We start from the raw sequence: 19,210 nt of genomic DNA on the forward strand, positions 1-19,210 counted from the left end.
TTATGATGAACTTTCAGCATTAATAAGATGCTTTTGGGAAACCAGGGCCAAGATCTGAACAGGAACAGAAGTGGCTCTACCTTTTGTGGAAATACTGTGAAATTCAAGCTTTTCTCACAGTAGGGTATGTGTTTGTTTTGTTCACATGCACTTTTACCTCATTGAAAAAAGAGTTGACTCAAGTTCAGGAGTTACACAACTGTTAATTATCATAATACCCTCTGACCAATAGGCTTTGAAACTGCACTGAATACTCCCTCTTTTACAGTGTTGTCGACGTATTAGAGTCAAAACCTGCTGTTTTTTTTTAAAGCTTTGTGGCTTTTTCGCTTATTCCTCTCTTGGGTGTATGTGGCCGCCTTGAAAGCATCAACCTCCACTCCGGTCTCTATCTACTTAGTCTAGGGGGGGTGGCATCCTTCCAAACCTCATCTCGTTGACTCGGAAGTCTGGGTGTCAGAGGCTGGGTGTCAGAAGTCTGGGTGTCAGAGGCTGGGTGTCAGAAGTCTGGGTGTCAGAGGCTGGGTGTCAGAAGTCTGGGTGTCAGAGGCTACTGTCTAGTCTACTCCCCAGGATGGTTTCTGTGAGGATGCTGCTGTCGGTGGCCCTCCTGCTCTGCGGGTGTCTGGGCACACAGGGTGGTAACGTGCTGGTTTTTCCCGGAGAGTATAGTCACTGGCTCAACATGCGAGTGATCCTGGAGGAGCTAGTGCAGAGGAACCATAGTGTTACAGTGATGGTGTCCACCGCCTCGCCGTCCATCAACTTCTCCAGGCCAGAGAGGTTCGGCTTCAAGGTTTACGATGTGCCCTTTGAAAAACAAGACTGGCAGGCTCTCAATGATGACTTCATAAAGTGGTGGATGAACGAGTCTCAGAACGTGTCCATGCTGCAGCTGGGGCTTTGGATCAGAAACTTCATGCAGAAAATGAATGTTCTAACGGTCAACATGTGTAAGTCTATGTTCAATAACGAAGAGCTTCTGGAGTCACTGAGACAGTCCAAGTTTGACGCGCTCCTTTCTGATCCGATGTTCCCGTGCAGTGACTTAATCGCGGATGCTCTTGACTTGCCTCTGATTTTCTCCCTGAGGTTCTCATTTGGCATGGTTTTTGAGAGGCAATGTGCACAGATGCCAGCTCCCTCCTCTTACGTCCCTTCCCCGGAATTGCCGTATACAGACAAAATGAGTTTCTTTGAGCGGGTTCACAATTTTGTTGCGTATACATTTTGTGATATCTTTATGAATGTACACTTACTAACGACCATGGACACTTTGTACAGTGAGATAAAGGGTAAGTTGATCAGAATTCTGCCTACGTCCCAAATGGTACCCTATTCCCATATAGTGCACTACTTTAGACCAGACCGTGCACAATGTAGGGAATAGGGTGCACTATGTAGGGTGCACTATGTAGGGAATAGGGCACCCTATGTAGGGAATAGGGTGCACTATGTAGGGTGCACTATGTAGGGAATAGGGCACCCTATGTAGGGAATAGGGTGCACTATGTAGGGAATAGGGCACACTATGTAGGGAATAGGGTGCACTATGTAGGGAATTTAATTTAATTTTACCTTTATTTAAGTCGGTAAAGAACAAATTCTAATTTTCAATGACGGCCTAGGAACAGTGGGTTAACTGCCTTGTTCAGGGGCAGAATGACAGATTTTTACCTTGTCAGCTTAGGGATTTGATCTTGCAACCTTTCGGTCACTAGTTCAAGGCGCCAACCACTAGGCTACCTGCCGCCCCAGGAATAGGGTGCACTATGTAGGGAATAGGATGCACTATGTAGGGAATAGGGTGCACTATGTAGGGAATAGGGTGCACTATGTAGGGAATAGGATGCACTATGTAGGGAATAGGATGCACTATGTAGGGAATAGGATGCACTATGTAGGGAATAGGGTGCCATTTTGGGATGCATAAAGAGTCTTTCCTCAGTCTTTCCTACATCCTGATATAACCAGGCTATGACCACTAGATGGTGCTGTTCCTGCTACAGGAATTATCTCCTTCCCCTTCAATGTTAAATAGCTAATTCACCCAAATTACAACACGACGTATGGGTTTCCTCACCCTGTTAGATGTCCACTTTGGTTTTGTTTATCTGGCCACTGTCTCAAATGCTATCTTTTGCAAGTAAGTAAATGGTACCTATAATAGCATTGTCACGCTTCATGTCCAAATAATCTATAAATAACATAATTGAGTTACTGGACACTGGACAGATGAAGACCTGGGGTTCGTAACCACAAAGTGTCTCGAAGTAGGAGCGCTGAAGGATTAGGTCCCCCTTGTTTTTTCAATATAATCTAAAAAGCTGAACTGATCCTAGATTAGCACTCCTACATCTGAGATGCTTTGATGGATACTGGCGCTGGACTCATGCATGCTAAATGGAGAATGTCCAATTAAAAAGGCTTTTTAGTCCAAGACAAAAAGCCTTTTGTGTCTGGGAAACTGGCCCTCGCTACAGTTACATGTTTTGTGGACAAGGCTATTTATTTAGCAGTACTGTGTCTCTATACAAAATATACAGAGAGAATATAGGCAGAGGAATTTACATATAGTCAATACTGTATATATAATGTATGTAGACTGTGTAAATTCTGGGTATATGTACATCTCCTTGGTGAATGAAGGGGCTGATTATATTCTCTACATGTATCAGGAAGTCCGACTAGGTTCTGTGAGATAATGGGGAAGGCTGACATCTGGTTGATACGAACATACTGGGACATTGAGTATCCTCGACCTTTCCTGCCAAACTTCAAATTTGTGGGAGGACTTCACTGCAAACCTGCAAAGCCACTTTCAGAGGTAAGGCTTTTGCTTTTAAACGCTATTTTACAAGCAGTGCTGATTGCCGATGTCCGAAATGGCACCCAAATTCCCCTCTAGTAGTGCACTAGGGCACCGTTACGGACGTAGACAGTCCGTCAACTGTCTAACAAGATACTGTAACGGTCAGGCATGAAGGCTGATTATCATTGAATCCCATCATTAATATTTGGTACCATTGAGACACTGGGACTGTGTCGTTGTTGGTCATCAGGCCATGGAGGAGTTTGTGCAGAGTTCAGGAGATGACGGCATCGTAGTGTTTTCACTGGGCTCCATGGTCAAGAACCTGACTACAGAGAGAGGAAACACCGTAGCCACTGCATTGGGACAGATACCGCAGAAGGTGAGTCTGGTTCTGTTGGTTTCAGGCTTCTGTTCCAAAATGTCCCTATTTATGTGCACTACGCCCTATTTAGAGCACTACTTAGGGCTCTGGTCAAAAGTAGTGCACTATATAGGGAATAGGGTCCCATAGGACTCTGGTCAAAAGTAGTGCACTATATAGGGAATAGGGTTCCATAGGGCTCTGGTCTAAAGTAGTGCACTATATAGGGAATATCGAAATAGAGAGACATTTGGGACTCTGCCTTGGATGTTATAAGTTGCCCATTGAAACTAAGCAGGGAGGACATATGTCCCCTCAATCTGATCCATTTGTGGGATACAAATATACAAGATAGCCTACTGGGTTTTTTTGTGTTTTTTTTTACACAGAATTCATTCAGAGGTGTTGATGAATTTGGCCATCGGGGCCCCTTCAGAAAACCATAGCTTCTGGTTATGAGTACCGTGTTTCATTGCAGATTCTTATTCCTGTTTTAGGTGCTGTGGAGATACAGTGGGGAGAAACCAGAGACCCTGGCTCCCAACACAAGAGTTTATGAGTGGATTCCACAGAATGACTTACTAGGTAATAACTTGTCTATCTTTATAATCCTTGGCCTACGGTAGTGCTGATCTAGGATCAGGTTGAAGATAACAAAGGTCAATAAGACCACCATTCTAATATCCCATAGCTATTTTCATACAACTGTGATGTGTTGTTGACTCATTTAGCTATCTTAAGACGAATGCACTAGTTGTAAATCGTGTCTGGATTAGAGCATCTGCTAAATGACTCAAATGTAAAAATGTATAACTGAGGAAAAATTCTAAACAACTGGACCAGAAATGATCTAACAGCAACATTGGTCCCGAGACTTGTCCTAACCTAGGTATCGTCAACCCAGGGATTGGTCCCGAGACTTGTCCTAACCTGGGTATCTTCAACCTAGGGATTGGTCCCGAGACTTGTCCTAACCTGGGTATCGTCAACCTAGGGATTGGTCACGAGACTTGTCCTAACCTGGGTATCGTCAACCTAGGGATTGGTCACGAGACTTGTCCTAACCTGGGTATCGTCAACCGAGGGATTGGTCACGAGACTTGTCCTAACCTGGGTATCGTTAACCTAGGGATTGGTCCCGAGGCTTGTCCTAACCTGGGTATCGTCAACCGAGGGATTGGTCACGAGACTTGTCCTAACCTGGGTATCTTCAACCCAGGGATTGGTCCTGAGACTTGTCCTAACCTGGGTATCTTCAACCTAGGGATCAGGTCCCCCGTGTTCATTCATTATGAACTAAAAGTCTAAACTGATCCTAGATCAGCACTCCTTCTCTGAAACGTTTTATGAACATGGGCCCTGTAGGTCCCACACAGTCTTTGACCATACAACCCTGTTCTCTCTCTGTCGTTGTGTATCCCAAAAGGTCATCCGAAGACCAAAGCCTTCATCACTCACGGTGGAACCAACGGACTCTATGAAGCCATCTACCATGGAGTTCCTATGGTGGGTATCCCTCTGTTCGCTGACCAGTCAGTCAACCTCATGCACATGAAGACCAAAGGAGCGGCTGTCATCATGGACTTCAACAAGATGACATCCAAAGATCTGACGGAAGGACTCAACTCTGTGATCAATGATCCATCGTAAGTCCTTTTGCAGATTTGACCAAACGAAACAAAACTATTCTCTACGATTGGTTTCCTCACTTGCTGATTGGCTTATTTCAAAGCCAACAACCCGTGTCAGTGAGGTATTTTTTTGACATTACTGTATTAAAAAGTCAGGGAGGAAATGATCACGTTTTAGTTGTTCTGTCATGCCTCATGTAACGATCGTCTGTGGTGGAAGAAGGATCGGACCAAAGCGCGGCGTGGTAAGTGTTCATGTCTTTTTAATAAACAACACTGAACACTAGAACAAAACAATAAACGAAGTGAACAAACGAAACAGTACCGTGTGGCGACAAACACTGACACGGAAGACAAACACCCACAAACCAAAAGACAAAGCAGGCTACCTAAATATGGTTCCCAATCAGGGACAACGATCGACAGCTGCCTCTGATTGAGAACCATATCAGGCCAAACACAGAAACGGGAAAACTAGACACACAACATAGAATGCCCACTCAGCTCACGTCCTGACCAACACTAAAACAAAGAAACAGTGAACATGTCGTCCCCCACGGATGATGCAGCCCCCCCCCCCCCCCCCTACTATTTGTATTTATTATGGATACAAAATTAAGCTATTTTATACCATTTTAAAAACATTAGAATACATTCACAGATTTCACAACACACAGTGTGCCCTCAGGCCCGTACTCCACCACTACCACATACTGTACCTACAATACAAAATCCATGTTATCGTGTGTGTGTGTGTGTGTGTGTGTGTGTGTGTGTGTGTGTGTGTGTGTGTGTGTGTGTGTGTGTGTGTGTGTGTGTGTGTGTCTGTGCCTATGTTTGTGTTGCTTCACAGTCCCGCTGTTCCATAAGGTGTATTTTTATCACGTTTTTAATCTAATGTTACTGCTGCATCAGTTACCTGATGTGGAATAGAGTTCCGTGTAGTCATGGCTCTATGTAGTACTGTGTGCCTCACATAGTCTGTTCTGGACTTGGGGACTGTGAAGAGACCTCTTGTTGATGTCTTGTGGGGTATGCATTGGTGTCTGAGCTTGTGGCAGTAGTTTAGACAGACAGCTCGGTGCATTCAACATGTCAATACCTCTCATAAATACAAGTAGTGATGAAGTCAATCTCTCCTCCACCTTGAGCCAGGAGAGATTGACGTGCATATTATTAATATTAATTCTTTGTGTACATCCGAGGGCGAGCCGTACTGCCCTGTTCCAGTCGCTGTAGTAGCTGACGTGTATAGTGTTGAGTCATCTGCATACATAGACACACTGGCTTTACTCAAAGCATGTCGTTAGTAAAGATTGAAAAAAGTAATGGGCCTAGACTGCTGCCCTGGGGAATTCCTGATTCTACCTGGATTATGTTGGAGAGGCTTCCATTAAAGAACACCCTCTGTGTTCTGTTAGACAGGTAACTCTTTATCCACAATATAACAGGGGGTGTAAAGCCATAACACATATGTTTTTCCAGGATCAAACTGTGATCGATATTGTCCAAAGCTACACTGAAGTCTAACAAAACAGCCCCCACAATCTTTTTATTATCAATTTCTCCCGGCCAATCATCAATCATTTGTGTAAGTGCTGTGCTTGTTGAATGTCCTTTCCTATAAGCGTGCTGAAAGTTTGTTGTCAATTTGTTTACTGTAAAATAGCATTGTATCTGGTCAAACACCATTTTTTTCAAAACTTTACTAAGGGTTGGTAACAGGCTGATTGGTCGGCTGTTTGAGCCAGTTAAAGGGGGCTTTACTATTCTTAGGTAGCGGAATGACTTTAGCTTCCCTCCAGGCCTGAGGGCACACACTTTCCAGTAGGCTTAAATTGAAAATATGGCAAATAGGAGTGGCAAAATCGTCCGCTATTATCCTCAGTAATTTGCCATCCAAGTTGTCAGACCCTGGTAGCTTATCATTGTTGATAGACGACAATATAATACTTTTTTCACCTTTTCCACACTGACTTTACGGAATTCAAAAGTACAAATCTTGTCTTTTATAATTTGGTCAGATATACTTGGATGTGTAGTGTCAGCGTTTGCTGCTGGCATGTCATGTCTAAGTTTTCTAATCTTGCCAATGAAAAAGTAGTTAGCAATATCAGTAGTTTTTTGTGATAAGTGAACCAACTGATTCAATGAACGATGGAGCTGAGTTTGCCTTTTTGCCCAAAATTTCATTTAAGGTGCTCCAAAGCTTTTTTACTGTCATTCTTTATGTCATTTATCTTCGTTTCATAGTGTAGTTTCTTCTTGTTTTTATTCAGTTTAGTCACATGATTTCTCAATTTGTGGTACGTTGGCCAATCGGTTGTGCAGCCAGACTTATTTGCCATTCCTTTTGTCTCATCCCTCTCAACCATACCATTTTTCAATTCCTCATCAATCCACAGGGGATTTAACAGTTTTTAACAGTTATTTTCTTAGTGGGTGCTTATTAGTAACTGGAATAAGCAATTTCATAAATGTGTCAAGTGCAGCGTCTGTTTGTTCGTCATTACAAACCACAGACCAACAAACATTCTTTATATCAACAACATACAATCCGTTTTGTAGGGATTCCTATGACCTCTTATACACTATATTAGGCCCAGCCTAATATGGACATTTCGAACGTTTTCCTAGATATGGCTACTATGTTGTGATCACTAGATCCTATGGATTTGGATACTGCTTTAAAGCAAATTTCTGCAGCATTAGTAAATATGTGATCAATACATGTTGATGATTTCATTCCTGTGCTGTTTGTAACTACCCTGGTAGGTTGACTGATAACCTGAACCAGGTTGCAGGCACTGGTTACAGTTTGAAGCTTTTTCCTGAGTGGGCAGCTTGATGAAAGCCAGTCGATATTTAAATCACCCCAGGAAATATACCTCTCTGTTGATATCACATACAGTACATTATCAAGAATTTCATACATGTTATCCAGATACTGACTGTTAGCAATTGGTAGTCTATAGCAGCTTCCCACCAGAATGGGCTTTAGGTGAGGCAGATGAACCTGTAGTCATATTACTTCAACAGTATTTAACATGAGATCCTCTCTAATCTTTACAGGAATGTGGTTCTGCATATAAACAGCAACACCTCCACTATTGGCATTTCTGTATTTTCTGGAAATGTTATAACCTTTTATTACTACCGCTGTATCATCAAAGGTATTATCTAAGTGAGTGTCAGAGATGTATGAATGTCATCTGTTACTAGCAAATGATTGATTTCATAAACCTTGTTTCTTACGCTACATATGTTGACATGGGTGAACCAGGTCCGTGGGGCGACGCACAATTGGCTTAGCGTCGTCCGGGTCCGGGTTAGGGAGGGTTTGGCCGGTAGGGATATGTGGATATTGTAAAGTGTAAACTGTGTAAAGTGGATATTGTAAAGTGGTTGTTCCACTGGATATCATAAGGTGAATGCACCAATTTGTAAGTCGCTCTGGATAAGAGCGTCTGCTAAATGACTTAAATGTAAATGTAAATGTAAATGGGTTATTTTGAGTACTTTTCTTCTGGGATGCTTACTTGTTTTCATTGCTTTACTGGGAAGCTTATCAGAAGTAGATATGCTCATGTTATTTATTTTAGTGCAGGGTGAGCTGCGCACAGTGGACTTCCTCCTAGGGCACACCGCCTTAGTGCTAACAATATAAATCTGGTTCATAGGCACATGATTACTGCTCACAATAGCTGTAGGATCAGCAGAGATATTACTATAGCGCCCCCCTTGGGCCTATCAGGGTAATTTTGTAAATGCCGGAAATCTATGTCAAGACACATCATTCACCCAAATTTTGTAAAAATTGGGCCAGTTCTGTCTGATGTACGAACAGACGGAGACAGATTTCCGATTTCAACAATGATTAGTGTAATGTATTGAGTATTTTAGACACTAAACCTGATCCCAGATCAAGCTTAATATGACAATGAGTGACAAAGAGTTTGGTGGGATGGCATAAAACAGACTGGATACTTTAAGACAAAATAACTAATATCCCTTTTTCTTTCACCAGGTACAAAGAAAACGTGATGAGGCTTTCCAGTCTCCACCACGACCAGCCAATGAAGCCATTGGATACAGCGGTGTTCTGGATTGAGTTTGTGATGCGCAACAAGGGGGCCAAGCACCTGAGAGTGGAGTCCCATAACCTGAGCTGGTATCAGTACCACTGTCTGGACGTGACAGCTGCCCTGCTCTCCGTAATGGCACTCTTCATTATAGTCTTAGTTAAAACATGTACTTTCTGTTTCAGAAAAACTAAAGCAAGACAGAAGACAGAGTGACTACCCCATGGTCTGGTAATAATGTCATGTACTGAAACAATCATGGGCGACATTATCGTAGTGGGCATTATCGTCATGGGCGACATTATCATAGTGCGAAAGGGTCTTCATGAACTAGGGTACCCATGAGGATTTCCTACACTGGACAACTTGTTACAGCTGCTGATAAGTTATTGATAATAATCAGCCATTTTGTTTTCATGTCATTACATTAAGATATAAAGGGGAGATTATAACTATAGTCAATAAAATGTACTTGGTGATTTAAAACCTATGTTTAACTCTTTTATCATGGTTGGTGTCTTGATGGATTTGTCCAAAATCATGTGACATAAAACATTACTTTTCTGTCCTTGCATTTATAGCAGTGTAAGTTGTCCTTATATCCTCATATAAAAAGCATGAATCAGTTAAATTAGACATTGAACTTGGATCTAGTTGTCGTACAGTTTTTTGTATAGAGATGTCAGAAATCCAGTGTAACTACGTAACATTTCGTGTCATGGGGTGAAAACAGATTTTATGGACATACAAATTCTAAATTATATATGGAATTGCAAAATCAAATGCTTCTAACCTACAAGGTCACCTTGCCTTGATACCACCTTACCTTGATACCACCTTACCTTGATACCACCTTACCTTGGTACCACCTTACCTTGATACCACCTTACCTTGATACCACCGTACCTTGGTACCACCTTACCTTGGTACCACCTTACCTTGATACCACCTCACCTTGATACCACCTTACCTTGATACCACCTTACCTTGGTACCACCTTACCTTGATACCACCTCACCTTGATACCACCTCACCTTGATACCACCTTACCTTGGTACCACCTTACCTTGATACCACCTTACCTTGATACCACCTTACCTTGATACCACCTTACCTCGATACCACCTTACCTTGATACCACCTTACCTTGATACCACCTTACCTTGATACCCCCTTACCTTGATACTTACAACCTAAATTGATACTGACATTAACTTGGTTCTTCAATAATTATGCACTTGTTGGATGTGCATTTGGTGTCAAGCTGATTAGATACTCTGTGATATTTTCACCCATCATCATCATCTGATCCAGGAAGGTATTTTCCCGAATGACAGTCAAGTGATGAACGACTGTTGTGATAGATTAGACCAAGAGCTGGGGGAAAAAAGGTGTGTCCAGAATATGTTGGTGTCTCGTCCGTTACGCAAGTTAAGACAGTTGTGCCTATCCCTAGCCAATTTGACGTTCATCATCTTTTGCAGTGGCGATTTTAGCATATATATCTTGGTAGGCCATTTTTTTTTTTTTTTACGAATGCCAGCAAAGCCACTACACAACACATCACTAAACAATACATTAATTGCACTATAACGGTGACAAACGGTGCCCACAAACTGTTAGGGCCTACATAAAACTGTCCCAACAGTGGAGCTTTCTTTTCAGCACCACGGAGTGAATCCTTAACACTGCTACACCTGGCTATCAGAGGACCCTAGCCTGGCATCGACACAATTCATTCAGCCTCACTTACTGACTTTTTAAAACCATAGCTGATAGGGCTGACTTGATTAAACAAATGTGGTTTCTACTGACTCCTTGTAGATTTGTGTAAACTCGATAAGAACAGCTTTGTCCTTCAATAATAACAAACGCCAACATGAGTTTAGACTTTTGAACCATACACAAACATTTATTACATTCATGTTCAGTAAATTCATAATGTCTTTTCTTAGTATCAACAAGTTCAAGCAAACGAGCTGCGATGAGGTAGGCCTTCATTCAGCACTTTCAAAAAGGACAGCGACAGAAATTCAGGTAGATGTTAGTTTAGATAAATTCAGCAAGATGTTAAGGCCTTAACTTTATTCTTCTTTAAGTCACCACATACACAGAGAGAGAGAGAAAAAGAAGCGGTTAAGCCTATCATTTGAAGTATTTCATTAGGCCTTTGTGATCTAGATATGAAGGAAAATAAAATCACGAGGATCCACTTTTCTAGACAACATACCGAAGCACAGACAGCGCATTGCATAAAACAACCCTCGCAATATCAAATCAAATTTTATTTGCCACATGCACCAAATACAACATGTGTAGACCTAACAGTGAAATGCTTACTTACAAGCCCTAGAATCACATGGTCTATTACTGAACTTGTTGTTGAAATATGGTATGGTAGGATGTGAATACAGTGGAGGTAAACCTAGGCATAGAATGAAGATTAGAGAGATATTGTCTCTAGAAACATAATTTAAACTAGGTGATGTCACCGCATGTGTGGGAGGTGGAACTGAAGGGTTAGCTAAGGCATATTGAGCAGGGCTAGAGGCTCTACAGTGAAATAAGTCAATAATCACTAACTAGAACAGCAATGGACAAGGCATATTGACATTAGGGAGAGGCATGCGTAGCCGAGTGATCATAGGGGTCCAGTGAGTAGTTAAGCTGGCTGGAGACACGGCGATTCAGACATCTAGCGGGCCGGGGCTAGCAAGCTAGCAGAAGGGCCTTAGAGGGATGTCGCGACGGAAAAAGTCTGTTGTAGCCTCCTCGTGCCTAGCCTTCTCGTACGGTTCCGTCAGCAGACCAGCCGTGGTGGATTAGTAGGGTTCCGTGTAGTAAAGGTGCCCAGTCCAATTGGCAAAATAGGTATAGTGGCCCAAGAAATTGGCCGATGGACCTATTCAGCTAACAGTCCGATATGCTCTAGACAGCTTGCGGGCCACGGCTAGCAGGCTAGCAGATGGGCATTCGGGGACGTCGTGACGGAGGGGCCTGTTGGAAAAAGAACCCCCAGGCAGATTACGTCGATAGTCCAGTCGTGATGGATTAGCAGGGCTTTGTGTAGTAAAAGGGGTCCAGGCCAATCGGCAAAATAGGTATTGTAGCCCAAAGAGTGGCTGATGAACCTCTTCAGCTAGCCGGGAGATGGGTCTAGCATGGGCTAGCTCCAGGCTAATTGGTGCTTGCTTCGGGACAGAGACGTTAGCCAGGAGTAGCCACTCGGATAGCAGCTAGCTAGCTGCGATGATCCAGGTGAAAAGGTTCAGAGCTTGCGGTAGGAATCTGGGGATATGGAGAGAAAATAAGTCCGGTATGCTCTGGTTTGAATTGCGTTGTGCAAACTGGCAAGCGATTTCCGAGCTAGAGGTTAGCTGATGACCGCTTGCAGTGGTAAGCTGACTACTAGCTAGTAGCTAGTTAGCTGGCTAGCTTCTGTTGGGGGATTCCGGTTCGAAAGTAAAGAAAAATACTTTAGAAAATAGCAGATCCACACCACATTGGGTGAGGCGGGTTGCAGGAGAGTATATTGAAGTTGAGGTTTAGGAAAAAGATTAAAAAGTTATGCGAAGAAAAAAGATATATACACGGACACGACAAGGACAAAAAGACGTCTGACTGCTACGCCACATTGACTCAGTACTGGTACACTGTGTTTATAGTCATGTTAATACCTGGTACCCCTGCACATTGACTCAGTACTTGTACACCATGTGTTTATAGCCATGTTATTACCTGGTACCCCTGCACATTGACTCAGTACTTGTACACCATGTGTTTATAGCCATGTTATTACCTGGTACCCCTGCACATTGACTCAGTACTTGTACACAATGTGTTTATAGCCATGTTATTACCTGGTACCCCTGCACATTGACTCAGTACTGGTACACCATGTGTTTATAGCCATGTTATTACCTGGTACCTCTGCACATTGACTCAGTACTTGTACACCATGTGTTTATAGCCATGTTATTACCTGGTACCCCTGCACATTGACTCAGTACTTGTACACAATGTGTTTATAGCCATGTTATTACCTGGTACCCCTGTACATTGACTCAGTACTGGTACACCATGTGTTTATAGCCATGTTATTACCTGGTACCTCTGCACATTGACTCAGTACTTGTACACCATGTGTTTATAGCCATGTTATTACCTGGTACCTCTGCACATTGACTCAGTACTTGTACACCATGTGTTTATAGCCATGTTATTACCTGGTACCCCTGCACATTGACTCAGTACTGGTACACCATGTGTTTATTTTACATTTACATTTAAGTCATTTAGCAGACGCTCTTATCCAGAGCTATAGCCATGTTATTACCTGGTACCTCTGCACATTGACTCAGTACTTGTACACCATGTGTTTATAGCCATGTTATTACCTGGTACCCCTGCACATTGACTCAGTACTGGTACACCATGTGTTTATAGCCATGTTATTACCTGGTACCTCTGCACATTGACTCAGTACTTGTACACCATGTGTTTATAGCCATGTTATTACCTGGTACCCCTGCACATTGACTCAGTACTTGTACACAATGTGTTTATAGCCATGTTATTACCTGGTACCCCTGCACATTGACTCAGTACTTGTACACAATGTGTTTATAGCCATGTTATTACCTGGTACCCCTGCACATTGACTCAGTACTGGTACACCATGTGTTTATAGCCATGTTATTACCTGGTACCCCTGCACATTGACTCAGTACTTGTACACCATGTGTTTATAGCCATGTTATTACCTGGTACCCCTGCACATTGACTCAGTACTTGTACACAATGTGTTTATAGCCATGTTATTACCTGGTACCCCTGCACATTGACTCAGTACTGGTACACCATGTGTTTATAGCCATGTTATTACCTGGTACCTCTGCACATTGACTCAGTACTTGTACACCATGTGTTTATAGCCATGTTATTACCTGGTACCCCTGCACATTGACTCAGTACTGGTACACCATGTGTTTATAGCCATGTTATTACCTGGTACCTCTGCACATTGACTCAGTACTTGTACACCATGTGTTTATAGCCATGTTATTACCTGGTACCCCTGCACATTGACTCAGTACTTGTACACCATGTGTTTATAGCCATGTTATTACCTGGTACCCCTGCACATTGACTCAGTACTTGTACACCATGTGTTTATAGCCATGTTATTACCTGGTACCCCTGCACATTGACTCAGTACTGGTACACCATGTGTTTATAGCCATGTTATTACCTGGTACCCCTGCACATTGACTCAGTACTTGTACACCATGTGTTTATAAGTATTGTTACTTATTGTGTATTTATTCCTCTTGTTATTATTTTTCTCTCTGCATTGTTGGGAAGGGCCTGTAAGTAAGTATGTCACTGTTAGTCTACACCTGTTTCTGAAGCATTTGACAAATACGATTTGTGTTAAAAGCAGTAGCGATGCGTGGGGAAAATCAGTGGGGAAGCCAAGTATATTGTATTATTGACTGTATGTTAGTTATTCCATGTGTAACTCTGTGTTGTTTGCGTTGCACTGCTTTATCTTGGCCAGGTCGCAGTTGTAAATGAGAACTTGTTCTCAACTGGCCTACCTGGTTAAATAAAGGTGAAATAAAATAAATAAAAGTCAGGGAGAAAAAAGCCATATTACAATCTGTGTCGTGATAATTGCGTTGTTTGCTCTATAACCTGTTAGTTCATATGCCTTGACACTGTGATATATAGGTCTAAGGCTGAGATAATAAGACACAGTGGCAGAATAAATTCAACCACACCTTTGTTTCATCACAAAACCGGAGAGCAACATCTGTCTGGTGAAGTCCACAAAGCAAATATTACATGTAACAAACAGTTACATGACCTACTGCATGGTCAAGCAAGTTAATGTTTCTGACATTTTTCAGACTTCAAAACAACTTGACTCTAGGGCACTGCAGCGCTAGCTGCGCCACCAGAGTCTCTGGGTTCGCGCCCAGGCTCTGTCGCAGCCGGCCGCGATCGGGAGGTCCGTGGGGCGACGCACAATTGGCCTAGCGTCGTCCGGGTTAGGGAGGGTTTGGCCGCTAGGGATATCCTTGTCTCATCGCGCTCCAGCGACTCCTGTGGTGGGCCGGGCGCAGTGCCCACTAACCAAGGGGGCCAGGTGCACGGTGTTTCCTCCGACACATTGGTGCGGCTGGCTTTCGGGTTGGAGGCGCGCTGTGTTAAGAAGCAGTGCGGCTTGGTTGGGTTGTGCTTCGGAGGACGCATGGCTTTCGACCTTCGTCTCTCCCGAGCCCGTATGGGAGTTGTAGCGATGAGACAAGATAGTAATTACTAGCGATTGGATACCACGAAAATTGGGGAGAAAAGGGGGTAAAATTAAAAAATAAATAAATAAAAAATAAAAAACAACTTGACTTAGAACCACAGAGTTTTACCGCAAGTCGTCCACTACTCCAGCACCATTTCAACTTCAACACAGAATGAACTGAACTAAATAAGGAGCTGATGAGACCAGGTGAGTAACGAACAGGTGAAATCAATGAACAAAAATGAAAGACAGGGCTACGTTCCAGAACACAACGAAACAGGACACAAGGTTGACTAAGAAAATAAATACAGAACCTTACAAACATAATCAAATCCCCTATGGTTAGTCTAATTCAGTAACAACTAAAAGATATCAGAAACAATTTAGGCCAATCAACGTAAGCTAAATATGATGTGGCTGACCATGGTACTGATTTCTCTGTGTGTGTGTGTGTGTGTGTGTGTGTGTGTGTGTGTGCGAGCGAGTAGAAAAAAAACATGGTGAATATGTGCCATCGTCCTCTCTTTCATTTTGATGAAACGGTCTAAGACTGTTATATTCAAATCAAATCAAATTTTATTAGTCACATACACATGGTTAGCAGATGTTAATGCGAGTGTAGCGAAATGCTTGTGCTTCTAGTTCCGACAATGCAGTAATAACCAACAAGTAATCTAACCTAACAATTCCACAACTACTACCTTACACACACACACAAGTGTAAAGGGATAAAGAATATGTACATAAAGATATATGAATGAGTGGTGGTACAGAACGGCATGGCAGATGCAGTAGATGGTATAGAGTACGGTATATACATATGAGATGAGTACTGTAGGGTATGTAAACATAAAGTGGCATAGTTTAAAGTGGCTAGTGGTACATGTATTACATAAAGATGGCAAGATGCAGTAGATGATATAGAGTACAGTATATACATATGAGATGGGTAATGTAGGGTATGTAAACATTATATTAAGTGGCATTGTTTAAAGTGGCTAGTGGTACATTTTTACATAATTTCCATCAATTCCCATTTTTAAAGTGGCTGGAGTTGAGTCAGTATGTTGGCAGCGGCCGCTAAATGTTAGTGGTGGCTGTTTAACAGTCTGATGGCCTTGAGATAGAAGCTGTTTTTCAGTCTCTCGGTCCCTGCTTTGATGCACCTGTACTGACCTCGCCTTCTGGATGATAGCGGGGTGAACAGGCAGTGGCTTGGGTGGTTGTTGTCCTTGATGATCTTTATGGCCTTCCTGTGACATCGGGTGGTGTAGGTGTCCTGGAGGGCAGGTAGTTTGCCTCACTACCCTCTGGAGAGCCTTACGGTTGTGGGCGGAGCAGTTGCCGTACCAGGCGGTGATACAGCCCGACAGGATGCTCTCGATTGTGCATCTGTAGAAGTTTGTGAGTGCTTTTGGTGACAAGCCGAATTTCTTCAGCCTCCTGAGGTTGAAGAGGCGCTGCTGCGCCTTCTTCACAACGCTGTCTGTGTGGGTGGACCAATTCAGTTTGTCCGTGATGTGTACACCGAGGAACTTAAAACTTTCCACCTTCTCCACTACTGACCCGTCGATGTGGATAGGGGGGTGCTCCCTCTGCTGTTTCCTGAAGTCCACAATCATCTCCTTTGTTTTGTTGACGTTGAGTGTGAGGTTATTTTCCTGACACCACACTCCGAGGGCCCTCACCTCCTCCCTGTAGGCCGTCTCGTCGTTGTTGGTAATCAAGCCTACCACTGTAGTGTCATCCGCAAACTTGATGATTGAGTTGGAGGCGTGCATGGCCACGCAGTCGTGGGTGAACAGGGAGTACAGGAGAGGGCTCAGAACGCACCCTTGTGGGGCCCCAGTGTTGAGGATCAGCGGGGTGGAGATGTTGTTACCTACCCTCACCACCTGGGGGCGGCCTGTCAGGAAGTCCAGGACCCAGTTGCACAGGGCGGGGTCGAGACCCAGGGTCTCGAGCTTGATGACGAGTTTGGAGGGTACTATGGTGTTAAATGCTGAGCTGTAATCGATGAACAGCATTCTCACATGGGTATTCCTCTTGTCCAGATGGGTTAGGGCAGTGTGCAGTGTGGTTGCGATTGCGTCGTCTGTGGACCTATTGGGTCGGTAAGCAAATTGGAGTGGGTCTAGGGTGTCCGGTAGGGTGGAGGTGATATGGTCCTTGACTAGTCTCTCAAAGCACTTCATGATGACGGAAGTGAGTGCTACGGGGCGGTAGTCGTTTAGCTCAGTTACCTTAGCTTTCTTGGGAACGGGAACAATGGTGGCCCTCTTGAAGCATGTGGGAACAGCAGACTGGGATAAGGATTGATTGAATATGTCCGTAAACACACCAGCCAGCTGGTCTGCGCATGCTCTGAGGACGCGGCTGGGAATGCCGTCTGGGCCTGCAGCCTTGCGAGGGTTAACACGTTTAAATGTTTTACTCACCTCGGCTGCAGTGAAGGAGAGCCCGCAGGTTTTGGTAGGGGGCCGTGTCAGTGGCACTGTATTGTCCTCAAAGCGGGCAAAAAAGTTGTTTAGCCTGTCTGGGAGCAAGACATCCTGGTCCGCGACGGGGCTGGTTTTCTTTTTGTAATCCGTGATTGACTGTAGACCCTGCCACATACCTCTTGTGTCTGAGCTGTTGAATTGCGACTCAATTTTGTCTCTGTACTGGGACTTAGCCTGTTTGATTGCCTTGCGGAGAGAATAGCTACACTGTTTGTATTCGGTCATGCTTCCGGTCACCTTGCCCTGGTTAAAAGCAGTGGTTCGCGCTTTCAGTTTCACGCGAATGCTGCCGTCAATCCACGGTTTCTGGTTTGGGAATGTTTTAATCGTTGCTGTGGGTACGACATCGTCAATGCACTTCCTAATGAACTCGCTCACCGAATCAGCATATTCGTCAATATTGTTGTTGGACGCGATGCGGAACATATTCCAATCCGCGTGATCGAAGCAGTCTTGAAGCGTGGATTCAGATTGGTCGGACCAGCGTTGAACAGACCTGAGCGCGGGAGCTTGTTGTTTGAGTTTCTGTTTGTAGGCTGGAATCAACAAAATGGAGTCGTGGTCAGCTTTTCCGAAAGGGGGGCGGGGGAGGGCCTTATATGCGTCGCGGAAATTAGTATAACAATGATCTAGGGTTTTTCCAGCCCTGGTAGCACAATCGATATGCTGATAGAATTTAGGGAGTTTTGTTTTTAGATTAGCCTTGTTAAAATCCCCAGCTACGATGAATGCAGCCTCAGGGTGTGTGGTTTCCAGTTTACAAAGAGTCAGATAAAGTTCTGTGAGGGCGTTCGTTCTGAACCCGCTACGGTGCTTTAGGTGCCAAGGACATGTGGAAGCAAATCAAATAACATTTTATTGGTTACATACACGTGGTTAGCAGATGGTATTAGCGAAATGCTTGTGCTTCTAGTTCCGACAGTGAAGCAATATCAACAAGTAAATCTAACAATTCCACAACAACTACCTAAAACACACAACTCTAAGTAAAGGGATGGAATAAGAATATGTACATAGAAATATATGGATGAGCAATGACCGATGAGGATGAAGGTTTCATATACTGAGGCAGTAAGGACAGTAGAGGATAGCCCAAGGGTGAGGGATTCAACTGGGGAGCCCCCCGGTGAGGGATTCGACTGGGAGCCCAAGGGTGAGGGATTCGACTGGGGAGCCCCCCAGTGAGTAGGCCCGAAGAAAGAGATCCTGAGAAGATTTGTTTAAGTAAAGTTACATTTTTTGTGTTTATAGCTATGGTGATCAACTGCACTGCACTGGTGGAGTGGAAACCATAGAAGATACATGTGGTAGTTGCAGGAGCAGAGACATTTTAGTGCAGGAAATCTACAGGGAGTTTTGAGAGAAGGGGTTCCACTTTTTCAGTCCAACGGCCTGGTGTAGTATCGTTTAGGGCCAAAGTAGTGGGATGGGTGTAGGGTTAGATAGTGCACAATTTAAATAGACAATTTAAATGCTTCCCCTTTTTGTTAGAAATGTGCAATCTGCACTCCGACCTGCG

General features: G+C 43.7%; 1 protein-coding gene across 1 annotated transcript; it reads left to right on the top strand.

Moving 5' to 3' along the window:
* Nucleotides 1-299: 299 nt before the first annotated feature.
* Nucleotides 300-9,467, top strand: LOC139539524 (UDP-glucuronosyltransferase 2A1-like). The gene is made up of 6 exons (XM_071342566.1): nt 300-1,295; nt 2,679-2,827; nt 3,063-3,194; nt 3,674-3,761; nt 4,603-4,822; nt 8,835-9,467. The coding sequence occupies exons 1-6, from the start codon at nt 575-577 to the stop codon at nt 9,103-9,105; spliced, it is 1,581 nt and encodes a 526-aa protein (XP_071198667.1). The 5' UTR covers nt 300-574; the 3' UTR covers nt 9,106-9,467.
* The last annotated feature ends 9,743 nt before the right edge of the window (nt 9,468-19,210 follow it).

This window comes from Salvelinus alpinus, chromosome 1 (assembly GCF_045679555.1).
Source record: "Salvelinus alpinus chromosome 1, SLU_Salpinus.1, whole genome shotgun sequence".
Lineage (NCBI taxonomy): Eukaryota > Metazoa > Chordata > Actinopteri > Salmoniformes > Salmonidae > Salvelinus > Salvelinus alpinus.

Bases quoted from the DNA above. Each gene is read 5' to 3' on its own strand.
- LOC139539524 (XM_071342566.1), top strand. From the start codon at position 575: ATGGTTTCTGTGAGGATGCTGCTGTCGGTGGCCCTCCTGCTCTGCGGG. The intron at 1,296-2,678 runs GTAAGTTGATCA...TACATGTATCAG, and splicing joins TTTGTACAGTGAGATAAAGG to GAAGTCCGACTAGGTTCTGT. The intron at 2,828-3,062 runs GTAAGGCTTTTG...GTTGGTCATCAG, and splicing joins CTGCAAAGCCACTTTCAGAG to GCCATGGAGGAGTTTGTGCA.